This window comes from Lathyrus oleraceus, chromosome 2 (genome assembly GCF_024323335.1).
Source record: "Lathyrus oleraceus cultivar Zhongwan6 chromosome 2, CAAS_Psat_ZW6_1.0, whole genome shotgun sequence".
Taxonomy (NCBI): Eukaryota; Viridiplantae; Streptophyta; class Magnoliopsida; order Fabales; family Fabaceae; genus Lathyrus; species Lathyrus oleraceus.
The window spans coordinates 130,492,500-130,508,256 of record NC_066580.1 but is presented as its reverse complement, the minus strand read 5'-3'; the positions used below and the strand labels follow the sequence as shown (position 1 = coordinate 130,508,256).

General features: G+C 34.9%; 1 protein-coding gene across 1 annotated transcript; it reads right to left on the bottom strand.

Annotated features, from left to right (window-relative positions):
* Positions 1-2,158: 2,158 nt before the first annotated feature.
* LOC127118466 (putative tRNA pseudouridine synthase) lies at positions 2,159-8,217 on the bottom strand. The gene is made up of 7 exons (XM_051048672.1): positions 7,949-8,217; positions 7,819-7,854; positions 7,092-7,204; positions 6,828-6,976; positions 6,462-6,606; positions 2,837-3,271; positions 2,159-2,725 (listed from the first exon to the last, which is right to left on the bottom strand). Exons 1-7 carry the CDS (start codon positions 8,154-8,156, stop codon positions 2,309-2,311), a joined length of 1,503 nt encoding a protein of 500 aa, XP_050904629.1. The 5' UTR covers positions 8,157-8,217; the 3' UTR covers positions 2,159-2,308.
* Positions 8,218-15,757: the final 7,540 nt, after the last annotated feature.

The following is a 15,757-nucleotide window of genomic DNA, read 5'->3' as shown; positions in this document are numbered from 1 at the left end:
GTATACCTTCATGCATATGATCCTAGTATTGAACTATTTAAGAACATTGTTTATAGTGTTAGACAAACTAAGTATGAGAGGATCATTAACAGTCATAAGCATGTCATTGATTGTATTAGAACCGACATTGCGTATGTCGTAGGATTGTTGTGAAAGTTTATAGGTAGACCGAGCACTGAGCATTAGAAATTCATTTAGAGAGTCATGTGCTACGTTAAGAGGACCATGAATCTCCGTTTCATTATTAGAGATTTCTTGTGGGACTTGAAAGATACAATAATGCGGATTGGAATACCTTATTAGATGATTATAAATCAACTAGTTGTTATATATTCAATATAGTTGGAAGAGTTGTATCATAGAAATAAAATGAATAAACTATCTTGGTTCATTCTGTGATGGAGTGAAATGCTAACATTAGCGACTGCTAGTGAAGAAGCAAGTTAAATGAGATCCTTGCTAGGTGAGACCCATTTATGGAAAAAACATATGTCAATTATGTTGATCCACTGCGATAGTACCGTAGTTATTCTAAAAATTGATAACCATTATTATAGTGGTAAGAGACGTCAAATAAAGAGGAAGTACAACACTATTAGAGATTGTATCTCTAAAAGAGTTGTAAGAGTGGATCATGTGCACACTGATAAAAATTTAGGAGATCCTTTGACGAAATGGTTAGCTAGAGAGAAAGTCCATAATACATCCAATAAGATGAGACTAATGCCTAAAGTGAGATGCTTGTGATGGTATCTCGACCTAATAGACTAGAGATTCCGAGAAATTGGTTCAATGGGAAATAACAAGTTTTGAGTAATATGAGGTGATGATGCTAATATAAATAAGAGAAGCATCAATCCTGAAGAGAAAAGGGGATGAGATAATATAAATTTTTAATGAGATATATACTCTATAGGAGAGAGTATCTAGCTACTTGAGTACTCTTGATATACTCACATGTGTGATTGGGGAACTTAGGTTCGTTCCTATGAAATATCGATGCAAAATTCCTAGAGTCTTCACTAAATTGGGATGGACGTTTATGGCTATTAAAGCAAAGATTTATTAGAATACATCTTAAGAAAAGGTTGTGTGTGAGTTTGATGTCTGAGATAGAGTTCAAGACAATTGTGTCATTCTTGTTGAATTGAAATCCTACTTGTTACACAAAGGTTCTAGTCGTAGACACATTTGTTTATGCACAATCTTAAATTCAAGTGGGGGATTGTTGGAACATGTCAATATTCCAATAGGGAGATGAATTTGAAAAGATTCCTTAAGTCTCCCATTTTTTTTAAAAAAAAGTGTGTTTTTTGTTTGTTAGTTAAAAATATTATTTAATCCCACGTTGCTTAGATTAGAGATGTTAGCTAGCTTACTTCATTATATAAGGAAATCACTAGTTTCATTTTAAAACCCACCAAAAACTTCTATTGAGTTTTTCCTTCATTACTCTTGTAACTTTGCATCTTTTGATTTGTCGAATCGTCAACTTTTCTCTCTTTCTTCCTACTCGTTGAATTTTTCGAATACTTTCTTGAATTTTCTTTAGAAAATAATTTTAATTTATCTACGTTTGAATTGAGAAATTATCAAATAATATTTTTTGGATTCTCTTTGGAGAATGATTTGAATTTCTCTGTTTGAGAAATCTTTTTGAATGGTCAAATAATAATTATTGAATTCTTTTTAGATAATTATTTACAAATTTCTTCCCATTTAAAAAATTATTACGATTGATCTTTATACCAGATAGTACGAATGATATTTATATCATATTCGAATGGTCTTTGTACTATGAAAGGGTGTATTTCTAGACCAATTATCCACCGTGCAAACTGAATTGTTTTATTCTTGAGGCATCGTGTTTGAGGGACTACTTTATAAATTTTGAACAATACCATGAAACGTCTTTAAGAGAGGGACCTACTTCGCGGCTCAAACCAATAATTTCTTCGATGACAATTTTTCAAAAATGTAAAACAACCAACCTATATATAAAGCCACACATGATCAATTGTAATCTATTGACAATATAAAATATTTTACATTAATGATCTTTCAAAATTAAACTTTTTGTTGAAAGGAAGTTTCAATTTTTAAAACAAAATTCTTTTGAAAGTGTAATTAACAAAAAGTCCTACTAACGAGTATAAAATTTTATCTTGAAAATATATCAAACCTTGTCAAAGTAATAGATACATTAATTTGTAGTATATATATAGCCGAAGATTAGAATAATCACAACATAACATAGAAAGTTTACATCAATTTCAGGGGCTAAGAAGAGCAGTTTCCCATTCCCTTATCAAGGATGTGCACTAATTACACTATCAAAATTTTCTTTCCACAAGCTCCTGGCCTTCCTGACCTCATCCAACTGATCATTTGGTATGCTTGTATGAGCATCCAATTTCTCAATCCATTCCGTCCAAGGAACTCTTGAAGGGTCCAAAAACTTCGAAACTTGAGGTACCATAACTGATCTGTAAAAATCATCAACACTCTTATTTATTTCGTCTGATTCAACTATTGTCTGCATTTCAGGTCTTGTTACATTTCCAGGCTTAGTTCTCATTGAGAAGCTGTTTCCTCTTAATAATAGAACTTCCGACGGTGCAAGGGGTAGAATAATTCGCGAGAACTTCGACAGTGACAGTGTTATAACATCTCTTGGAAGTAATCTGCGCTTTACTGCGACGGCAGTCCCCACCATTTTTCTTATCTAGTGGGAGTATAAAAGGAAATATCATGAGTCTATTGTTCCAATCTGTATGCATTTTAATCTTGTAGTAATGTATGAATTTACTGAGGATAAAAAATGTATGGAAGATACCTGATGCAACATGAAAGACTCTCCCTCTATGTAGAGCTCTATATAATTATGTTCTGGCGATCTTTCAAGCTTTCCACAAGAACACTTAAAAACTCTTCTGAAATGTGAAGCATTTAATCTGTCAGCTTCATCAGGTTCATATAACCATTTCGCACGAACAACCGAACTAGAGATTTGATCATGCAAATTTCCTTTGTCGTTATCGGGGCAGATGACAGGTTCGCATGAATCAAAAGTTCCCGAAGACTTTTGGTTTTGGCAGACTATGTTTTCTCTAAGTGCGGCATCAGTTTTAAAATTTTCTTCCTCGTCACTATCCTCGTGTTCTGAATTGTAGGCTGTTAAACTCTCGCCACGCTTTAAATGGGACGATCGACGAGGAATATATCTTCTGTATTTGGATCTAGCTGTATAATTATGAAAAGGATGTCCACCCTATGAAAGGCAGTTACATAAACAGCAGAAAAAAAACATGAAGTATCAGAAAACCTGGACCTAATTAAGTCCTAATTTCGGTATTTACTAAGGCCCTCTTTGAAAAATAACTTAATTAACCGCTTATAATACAAGTGTTTATCATATTGTTACTTAGATATAAGCTATTTTTACAACAAAGGATTAAAAAATGTCAAACTATTATGTTATTAAAGTATAAACTGTTTTCATATAAGCTACCCTTGAGAGCTTATGGAAATAAGCTGAAAACAACTTGGATGTGCCATGTTGTAAAATATTTCACTGATATATTAAAAAGTGATTCTTACATGTTACATCTACATGCTTTAAATAAGAGAGAATAAAAAACCTAATGGGCTTTGACTAATGGGCCTCATTACTAATAGAAATAATTACTATTTACAATCTAATATTTACAACACTCCCCCTCAAGCTGGTGAATGGATATCTATCATTCCCAGCTTGCAAGTAAGTTGCCTGAATCTTTCTGTTGGTAAGCCTTTTGTTAACACATCTGTCAGCTGATGCCCGGAAGGAACGTAAGATGTAGTTATCAGTCCACTATCCAACTTCTCTTTGATAAAATGTCGGTCAATCTCAATGTGTTTAGTCCTGTCATGCTGAACAGGATTATGAGCAATACTAATAGCCGATTTATTGTCACAAAACAATTTCATAGGACCTTCACATTGTATCTTCAAGTCTTCTAGAATTTGTTTCATCCACAATAGCTCACAAATTCCTAGTGCCATAGCTCTAAATTCTGCCTCGGCGCTTGATCGAGCAACTACACTTTGCTTCTTACTCTTCCAAGCTACAAGGTTACCACACAGAAAAGTACAATAGCCTGACGTAGATCTTCTGTCACTCACCGATCCGGCATAATCCGCATCAGTGTAAGTCTCCATAGTTAGATTTCCACCTCTTTTAAACAAAAATCCTCTCCCTGGAGTTGCTTTAAGATATTGTAGAACGCGGTCTACAGCCTGCAAATGTCTCACCCTCGGATCATGCATGAATTGGCTCACCACACTGACTGCATATGCCAAATCTGGTCTAGTGTGTGCCAAGTAAATCAATTTTCCCACTAATCTCTGATATTGACCCTTGTCAACTTTGTCACTTTCCTCCTCAAAGCTTATCCTGTGATTTTGTTCAATGGGAACACTTGTAGGTTTGCATCCAAGTTTGCCAATTTCCTGCAAAAGATCAAGCACATACTTCCTTTGAGAAATAAAGATGCCTTGCTTTGAGTGGGCTACCTCAATTCCCAAGAAATACTTGAGTTGCCCAAGGTCTTTCATCTCAAACTCTGCTGATAATTTCTCTTTGAGGAAATGTCTCTCAATCAAATCATCTCCTGTAACAATAATATCATCAACATAAACAAGAAGTACAGTCAGTTTTCCTCCTTGTGAATGTTTAAAAAATAAAGTGTGGTCTCCTTGACTTTGCTTATAGCCCAAACACATCATTGCCTTTGTGAATCTTCCAAACCATGCCCGAGGGGACTGCTTTAGTCCATATAAGGCTTTCTTCAATTTACACACCTTGTTAGCTCCATTTGTTATGCCAACACCTGGTGGAATCTCCATATACACTTCTTCCTCTAAGTCTCCATGCAAGAACGCATTTTTAACATCAAACTGTTGCAATTCCCATCCACATGAAGCAGCAAGAGATAGTAAAATTCGAACAGTATTCATCTTTGCCACTGGGGCAAATGTCTCCTCATAATCAATACCATACGTCTGAGTATAACCTTTTGCCACTAGTCTTGCTTTATACCGATCAAGTGTACCATCAGATTTGTACTTTACAGTATAGATCCATCTGCATCCAACTGGACTTTTGTCTCTTTTCCTTTCAATAATCTCCCAAGTACCATTTTTTTCAAGTGCTCTCATTTCCTCATCCATAGCTTGGACCCAATTTCTATTTTGCAATGCTTCTTCAACAGATGATGGGATTTTCACAGAATCAACAGCTGCAATAAAACTTTGATATTGTGTGGAAAGATGTTTAGTGGAGACATATTGAGAGATAGGGTGTCGATATAGGGAGGGACAAGATCTTTTATCCTTCCTCAAAGCAATGGGTAAATCAACTGGATTAGTGTCACAAGTATCAGAAATGGCACAATCATCACTAGAGGAATCATTTTCAGTACTTACATCCGGTTCAGGCGATTGAATTTGTTTCTGGAGAAGGTCAGGTTTACTTCTTCTCTGATACACTAGAGTTGGTGCTGGAGGTGCTGATTCCTGTAAAACAGAAGGCCATGAAGGACCAGGAACACTTACTGGCTCAGATTCAGGTGTTGAACTAGGACTCAAACTCAAACTAGGTGACAACTCGGGTTCAAGAGAGGGAACACTGATAGGTGTTCTAGGGAGGCTAGGACCAAGAATCAGAAACTCGGACTCAGACTCTGACTCTGACTCTAAGTCACTTATGTTCTCCCCCTGAGACTGAGAACGAGTGAAATATGACACATTTTCATGAAAGGTGACATCTTTGGAGACAAAGAATTTTCGACTCGGAGGATGATAACATTTGTACCCTCTTTTGTTGGGTGCATAACCCAGAAAGATACATCTGACAGCACGGGGATCCAATTTGTTGCGATATTGTTTGTGAACATGAACAAAAGCAACACAACCAAAAATGCGAGACTCAAGAGTGTGTAAGATAGGAACAGATGGAAAACGTGAAAGCATAAATTGGGCAGGACTTTTATAAGCTCTCTCGAACAGTCTCAAATAAGTTAATCTAATAAGATCCTAAAACTTATTTCAAGATCTAGTTTAGGTCGTATCCTTTTATATTGACTTGCAGCTCCATCCAAATTTTACAACAGTGTGATACATAAATACACACTGTCAGAAATTACGTAATATCAGAAAAAAATTGCAATGAAGTTTCATAATTAATACAAACCAAAATAAATAGAGACTTCACAACAAAATTAGACAAAGATTAACTTTGATACATTGTCAGGGTATAACTGTTTAAATTGTCAATCACTTACAAATCATTATTTGAATGACTTTTAAGGTGGGTATGCTCAAAGTAAAAAATTTAGCAATCAAACGGTTATGATTGATTGGTACTGTCAAACACATAAGGTAAAATGAAAAAAAGTAGATTTGATTATCAGTAACCACACCTCAAATTCTTTGAGAATATCATTGAACTCCGAAAGGTGGTAATCAATTTCGTCGTTGCTAGAGTGGCTTTGAATACCAATAATTTCAGCAGGAAGTAAGTATGAATATTTCCGCAAAATGCATTCCTTTCTGGGATCAAAGCTCCTGCTCCAAGATATAAAATAGAACAATTAGAGAACATGACAAAAGAGCATCAGTAACTCAGAAGTTTTTTGGTAAGAATATGCAAGACAGAAGTAAGAATATAAATAAATAAACACTAAATGATCATTAAAAATGAAAACTTTCACGACAAAATGCGTCATTTCTAAATTCTAACATTATAATATGAATACAGAATAAATGAAATTGGTTTCAAACCTTACCTTTGTGAAGGCAAAACGCTTATAACTTTAATATCACAAGGAAGATAAGAGTTAACGTAATTTGCAAGGGAAAAGCCATAAGGGTCATCATTCCAAGAGTTTTCTGGGATTTCCATTTTAAATGATATCATGGTTGCAAGAGAGTGAACCTAATATACATACAGCATTAAAATAGAATAGCATAAGTCATCATATTCTGGATGCATATGTACCAAAAACAGAACACAACCCAAGATAAATGAAAACAAAAGAATCATGAATTACTCCTTTGTCAGTTCGGCTACTTCTGGACCATCCGATTTTTTCTAAATCCCCTAAATTACTGTCGCGGATGCCACCAGCTTTGAATATCGCTGTTTCTAGTTCTTTCTCAACAGCTACAGTTTTGAAATCATAATACTTTAGCAACAGTCCATTCAAAATAACTAGCCAAATTGAATCACATGTACCAGCACATCAGACATTATTTATAGTTTTTTTAATTATATTAAACTTTGTATGTCTGGTCTACTTAATAAGAACATTGCGTAAATTCACATTTACAGAAAGTTGTTGAGCCTGTAAATATTTTTAAATTTGAGCATGTGTTTGTTTTTGCACCAGAGACACCAAACTCGCGTCAAGCCATGCTTCTGCTATGATTTCATAGAAGCTACAAAACCAAACTTCTACTAGGACGTGGAAAACTCGTGGAGCAACCAAACGGACTTTGATACTCGATATTAAGAGAGCATAGCTCATAAATAAATATTTTTGTTAAGAGTTTCACGTGAGACAATATATGGTGTGAACATGTGCTTATAAGTAGGGGAACAATTTTCATCCTACAAGGTGGTTTAGTAGGGTTAGACTCAACCGTAATTCTTAAAATGGTATTAGAGTATGATTTAAGATCCGGTGGACCACCCCTATCAGGTTTTCAAATTTGATTCATCAATAGTGCATTTTAACAAACATCTTAGACTCAAAAACTACAGTTAAAGAAGCATACTTGAGCGTGTATTTTCATCTCGTTGCATTTGGAGACCTGAACGAAAAGTATACAAAAAACAAGATTATGAATCTATATGAGGAGGTGTTTTGAAAAGAGCATAAAATGGGAATGGTTAGAAGAATGTGACCTCGGTAATTGGTGCCAACATAGGCTATACGCATAACAACCTTTTTCTTGCGAAATGGTTGCCATGAATATGATTGGGGAGTAGGAGAAGATGAGCAGCAACGGAAACATTCCCAATTTCTATTCCGATGAATGAATGTAGTATTTGTGTATGGAGTTTTCCTGAGCAAAGGAAACAGTGCGAGTCGCAGAGATGAAGCACCAGCCATCTTCAATCAACACTCTTTTTTATTTTATTATAATGTTTGACTCCGTTCTACTCAATAACTATATAACTATAAAATGGCTAGGGTCTTTAAATGATTAGTTATATCTTATATTATTTTATAGTTTTCGGTTTTAAAAAAAAACTACTATACATTTTAAATATTCAAAGACCTTGTTGCATTGGAGAACAAAAAATGTGAGATGGATAAGTGTGATTGGACTTCTGATGTGATGCACTAAGTTTTTTGGTATGAAAGAGCGAAAATATATAAGTAAGATTAACATTCCAATGTTTAAGTCATTAACAGAATGAGAAATGGTGAGTAATGGGGATGGATTTGAATTACATGTAAAATGACGCACTCCTCTCTTTATATAACAAATGCGATTATAACTGCTTTGTGTGGAATGCGGTGTGCCATGTTGGGGACTATCTAATTGATCTTAATGGTGTGTGATGAGCTAAGGACTAAGATTATTTGTGTTAAAGAGAATGGAGGTCATTTTTTCTTGAGTGTTTGCTCTTAGGCCTCTCTTATTGGATCTTTTGGACGATACATAATAGTTGCTCTCCAAGCCATTTCCTCTGCCTTGTAGGGGAAAGATTTTGTCGTGCATGCCCCAGAATCAGTCTCCGTTTAGGTCAAGTTAAGGGTAGTGATATAACAGCATTAGCGTTGGGAATTCACGCATGAAATGTATTTTCTATGACATGTGTCTTTTCATTGAGGAACCCTTGACGTGTGCCCCTCGCGTGCCATCAATAATGACCATCTAACCCTAGTAAACTTGAGTATCTGGGATGACTTTTGAGAAGATCTGGACCATTGTTAGTGTTTTCTTCTATCTTGGCTATAGGATATCATATCTCCCTCGTGTTGGAAGCATCCATAAAAAAACTTTTTTGTTTATTTTTTCCACTCTTTACTCGTTTAAAGTTTTGAAGCGTTCTTCTTTTTCCTTCTTTGTGTTTGTGATCACTGCCAGAATTCTTCCACCCCTACCTTTGATTCGCATTCGCTCATATTATAGTTTCATTCGACGTTTGCTCTTATTTTCATTGTATTTTCATTGTATTTTCTTTATTGATTGAGGTTTATTATCCTTCTTTTCCACTTTTGGTGTCTTATGTGTAGTACTTCTTATTATGGAGGTTGCAATCGCCATGCATCGGAAAACGAAGAAGGATATCTCAGTTGTCTAGATGGACGTAGAGATTTTAGAGACAACTTCTACTTTCGCTTATAAAGGCGACCTCTATCGTGCCTTTAGTGATATGGGTGTTGAGTTCGAGAAAGGATAGGAGAGTATGTAGTTAATCTAACAGGTGTGTCATCCCCATTTATTAGTGTTTATTCTCCATCTTTGGTTTTTGCCTTCCGTTCATTGATTTTGAGGTCGACGTCTTGAATTATTTGGTGAATACTCCCTCACAATTGTACCTAGTGGGGTGGGAGTTTATCAATGATTTCCATTAGTGCGGGTAACATGGGGTGTGTCGACCTTTATACTCTTATTTCACTTTTTCAAGGCTTACCACAACATTGTGAACCACACACTTGGGCATGACAACAAGCCAAGTTGAATTAGTTTTACCTTGAATAAGGGTTTATAAAAAAATTGTTTGTGATTAGATTGAACTAAAGTCTATGAGCGGAGGTGAGTATTCCTGACAATAAGTCAAACATCTTGCGTCCAAAATAATCAGAGTAAGGGTATGAATGCTTTATTTTTGCTCATTCTCCACCACTTAAGGCTCGTGGCGCACAATACTAATCGTAGTTTTAATGTGTTTTGAATTTGATTATAAAAATATCGTTTGACGTTGGATCAAGGGTTTGTTTATTTGATTATGAATTTTGGCTAATGAAGTGCAACATGTATGCAAAGTAACCATCGGAAAAATAAAGAGCCTCATTGTAAGGTAGCCCAAGAGAAAGTCTTGTGTGTGCAAAAGTGACCCAAGCTAAAAGAAGGATAATGATTTTACAAACATGTCCCCCCTAAGGTGGTACCATGATGCCATTCTTACAACCGAAATTTAAGTTATATATGAAAATCCAAAGTTAACAGAGTATCACAAAGAAAATGGAAGAGGCTTCCAAGCAAAGGTCCTATGATGAGATCCTTTTAGTCCAAGTTGATTAAGTGAAATGAATTGTTTTTGGTGTTATAATGTTATCATGTTTTTGTTGTTTTTAATGTATGATAACAATAAAGATAAATGACAACAAAATAAATATGCATGATGAGTTTATACAACGAGTATATTATAAAGTAAATGATATAAAAGTAAATAGCAAAATAACAAGGATAATATCAAAGGTTAATGATAATCAAAGTTATTAAAGTTAGGTTAAGTTAGTATTATGAACAATGGACCAACACTTGAGGATTATCTATCCTTAGGTTAATAGATTCAAAATATGGTGCATCAGAGGATAACTTATCACTGATGCAGAGTATTGAAGATGATCAAAGGATCAACTTACAATATATTTGTACCAATGAAAGTTATGCTACCCCAAGTCCATCTATCAATAGATTGACAAAAGGAAGACTATGCAAACTCAAGGTTGAAAGTTTAATGATTGGTTAAGTTGGTTAGGTTAAACAAAGTATAACATCAATGTACAGTGTTAACAAGATAATATGGGTTAGTATACAATATAAAAAAGTAAGTATAAGAGGTTAGTGAGTTAGTATAAACCAAAAGAAATAACAATATATCAGATGAAATCATAAGTTAGCACATGTAAGCAAGACTTCATCTACAAGTCAAATGACCCAAGTTGATTGATGTATGGGTAATTTATCCATGATTCAAAGTATCATGGATGATCACTTGATCATCCATTAGTAGGTTTGAAACAAGGGAGGTTCAAGCAACCCTAAACCAATCAATATCATGACAAAAGTAGATTTCATTATCCCTAAGATTCAAGACCTTATAAGTCCCTTAAAAAATATCCAAATGACTTGAAACTAGACATTATTAAATACTATAGACAAAAATAAAGGGGGTCTATGCTGAAAATATTTTCAGAATCAATAAAATAAATGGGTTAAAAAATAAATCAAAGTTGAAAATAAATAAGGGTGAAAATAAATAAAATGAAAATGAAAACAAAACAAACTAACATTTTGCACACACTAGGAGTTGAACCCCGAACTTTGAGGTCATGGGGGGATCAACCTCTTCTCCCACTGGGCCAAGCACTCGCTTGTGCAAGCAAACACGCTAAATAGAATAAATATTAAAAACAAAAACAAAAATGGGAGCGCAAACCAACTAATCAGGACACGACAACCAAAACATTTGAATTCAAACGCGCGTGCCAACAGTCGTCTTCAATCTTGGAACTCAGAAATCCAAACTTGAAAATACAAGTTTTTGAGCAAATTAAAGCATGAAACTAACTTACAAACATGAAAACAAATCATCCTCCACGCTCATGAACCATTGATTGGCTCTGAGTGTGGAGTATTTCACCACGAACCAGATGAACACAATTAACCTAATTTAAAAATTAAATTCTGAATATGGATTAATCAAAGCTAAAAGTTTGAGGTTAATGATTAGAAGGAAATTTCGAGGTGAATGGTAACTTGTTTGGATGACGGGGGTAAGTGAAACTACCTGATCGAAATCGATCTCAGAGTGACCTTCTGATGACTCAACTTAGCTCAGGTGAGGCTCAGGGAAGGTGAGTTAGGACTTTGGAAAGTTTGAATGGAGGTCCTTAAAGGTTTTTGGGTGATCGGGATTAAAACACTTTGAAACTCGAAAATCCAAACTTTTGTTTTTGTGGCTTTGGCTCGGGTTAGTAACAGAGATTTTGTGGCTTTGGAAGCTTGTGTAATGGTTGGACCACCTTCCCCTATTTATAAGGAATGTGTTGGATGGGAAATTGTGGAGGTTTGCTTTAGAATGGCGTGGAGCTCGAAGCATGCTCAAGGCTGGACATTGGGGGACATGTGTGGTTGTTGTTTGAGCTTGCTTGCACCTCAATTGCAAGTTCTTGAGACTTCACAGATGAATCCCATGCCTTGAGTTTATGGATTCTTATGGGTGACGCATCTCGAAAAATACGATTCCCCGCGATGGTCGCAGAAAAAATTAGTGTTCGAACAGAGTCGCCACCGAACTTTATTTATCCCAATGAAGGAATAGGAAAATATCGATAAAACCTTTAGGAAATGGAATAATGGTCGTCGCAACCATATTTAGGTTCGGGAGTTAATTACGCAAGGGGAAGGTATTAGCACCCCTCACGTCCGTTGTACTCAACGGGAACCTTTTAGTTCAATTTGCGATTTGAGTGTTAATTTATGTTGCTTGTTATCTTCAGGTTATAAAATATTAGAAGTTGAAAAGGATGAGAACCTCATAAAGGAGAAAGAGGAGGTTTTTTATTAGTGCTCGCGAAGATACAGCAATCTCCTGCCTACGTATCCTTATGGTGCAATAAGGAAATCAAAGCATTCGTAGTTCGGGGAACTACGGTTGGTTGGTGTTTTTTAATGAACAATTGTTTAGATCGCATCCTAAAGGCTAAACGTTGACTTGTCTACTCTCGGCGGAGGCTTGAGTACTAGTTTATTATGTGCATTAGAAAGGATTAAATGGTGTTCTTTCTGAAAAGAGTTTAGGTCACACGGAGGTGACACGTTGGATTAATATGTTGGATGTTTTGATTGGTTGAGATGTTTTTTGGTCAGATGACGATCACTCGGATAGTCGAGTAAGACAACTCGTATCCTAACAGTCGGAAAAGGGAGTAGAAAACTCTAGACCACTTTCTTTATCATCCTTAATTATAAAAAGATTTGATAGTAGTTAAAGTGTTTTAAAAGGATGACGAATACTCGGATAATCAAGTAAGACAACTCGTATCCTAATAATCGAGAAAGGGAATAGAAGACTTTAAACTGCTTTCTGTTTCATCTGTATATTTATGAAAATAAGGTTGTATATGTTTGACGTATTTTAGAATGAACGACAAGTACTTGAAGGACTGAGTAAAACGACTCATATCCAAGCATTTGAGAAGAGGAATTGAAAACTCAAGACCATCTCCCTTTTCGTATAGCTATTTAAGAAAATGATTTGATTAAGTTATATGTTTGCAAAAAAATGACAATTGTTTGACTGACCGGGTAAGAGAACTCGCATTCGACCAATTGAGGAGTGAAGTTGAAAACTCAAAGTCGACTCCTTTTTTTCATTTATCTTACTGTGAAAATATTTTGATTTAATCGGGGTTTGGAGATTTGTGGAGGAACGACAATTATTTGACTAACAAGTAAGAGAGCTTGTATTCAAATAGTCGGGGAGAAAAAAATTGAAGACTCAAAGTTATCTCCCTTTTTATTTCTTATTGTAAAAGAATTTGATTTGTTTGTGCTTTGGTGGATTAGAAATGATGGTTGTTCGATTAATTGAGTACAAGAGTTCGTGTTTAAATAATCGAGAATAGGAGTTGAAAACTCAAAACCATTTCCTATTTTATTCCTGAATGAAATAACGTTTAATTGTGACCAGGTATTTTAATTCTTAATAAGGAATACTCGATGTCGGATCGAGGTTTTAAATTTGTATTTTGCGAATGAATTGAATTTCAGTGAATCCATTATCTAATCGATTAATTAATAATCGAATAGGTCTCATTGTAAGAAAGTCCAAGAGTAAACTACGTGAGGTTGATGGCGATGCTTAAAAAGCAATCGACTTACAAAGGTCTTTGAAAAATGGGCTCGATGTTGAATCAAGAAGTTTTATTTGTTTCTTTTTAAAATTGGCTCGAATGATTTTTAAGTCAGTGAAAATGACGTAATTTGTCACAGTTGTAAACTGTCATCTATATGCACTCGAGACTCGGTACAAATAAATAACTACAAATAATAATTTACGTACACTTCACCAAAATAAAAAACTATTTGAATTATAAGTGATGTTAATAATAATATAATTAATTAATTAAATGTTTAGTAGATTATTTTAAATAATAGGTAATTAAAAAACGATGATATAACCAAATGATTGCATATTTGCCATTAAATATTAATAATAATAATAACAACATAACTACATATTTACTATTAAGTACTACTAATAATAATAATAATAATAATAATAATAATAATAATAATAATAATAATAATAATATAGTTATAACTTTGAGGGAAAGTAAATAAAATAAAATAAATGAAATGAAAATAAATAAGATATTTAAATATTATAAAATAATTTAAACAATTAAACTATTTAATTAGATATATATTATAAGTATATAGGTCAAATATATAAATAAAAGAGAAAGAATAAGTCAAGAAAATAAAGAGAATGGGCTAGTGGTGGTGAAAACCCAAACCTAGGCGTTGCTGGATCACAAAAAAGGGTTTAAATAGCAAAAAATGGCTTTAAGCCCGGTCTGAGGGCCCAAAACGTGGGGGGAGGAGGTTGAGATTGACCTTCTAGCGCAGCGTCACTTGGCGTACACGCAGAGGCTCCCAATGGCCATTAAAAAATAGAAATAAGAGAAAATCTCTCATTTGCACATTCTTCTTCTCTCTCTTCATTCATACGCTCTGTAACTCCTTCTTTCTTTCTCGTCACTGCTCACGGCTAACTCTGCTGGAGAAGACGGTGGCGGTCGGCCAACCATGGCGGCGCCGCCCTCTTCTCCGGCGACTCTCCACCTCAAAAACCAAACCTTTAAACACGAACCCCCCTTTATTTTAGCTTCTGAGTTCAAATTTAAACTCGCTTTTTCCGAATTATTCCTCAAATGGCCGGATCGAGGCCCTCCCTCGAAACACCAAACTAAACCTAACCCTAAACTCTCCTTCTCACACGGTCAAACGTAGCTTGATTCGCTCTTAACCTAGACCAAAAAACTTAAACGCCCAAAACCTAACCCTAGATTCAAGATTTGAAGTTCTACAACAAAGTTTTGAAGAAATTAAAAGAAGGATCTCATCCAGTATGAAGAGGCGTAAATGATGATGATGCAAAGACTTGAACGAAAAAGGAAAAGTTACTTGTTTGAAGTCCAACTCCGGAGAAGCTCCCCACCGTTTAAGATAAGTTCTCCATCTTCTTCTATTTTTCGCTTTCCTTTATTTTTTTACTTTGAATGCTGTTGTTGCTTGGCTTGAACCTTAGGGTTTGGAGGTTTTATGGATTACTGTTTTGATTGTTCTCTTGGATTTAAAAAAACGTTTCTTCTGTTTGGTTTGGGTTTAACAGAGAAAAAGTCTTTGATTGTCCTTTTCCGGATTTTTCAGAAACGTATGCTTGGCTTTGTTTGAGTTGGGAAATATTTGGTTATTCTGTTGGATCTATAAAAAACGTGTGTCTTGTTTTCTGTTTGTGGTTTACCAGAGAAAAATCTTTTTAACAATTTCCTCTGAGTTTTTCAAAACGTGTCCCTGTTAATTAATTTTGTTGTTTATATATGCTAATTGTTGGTTCTAAGATAACTTGCTAAGCTATCCTTTCTCCAGATCTTGTGGGATGATTAATCTTATGGACTTGAGGTTGTCAATTTGGATATTGGAATGTGACCTTGAACGTTCTTCTTGGTTTATTGTGTAAAGA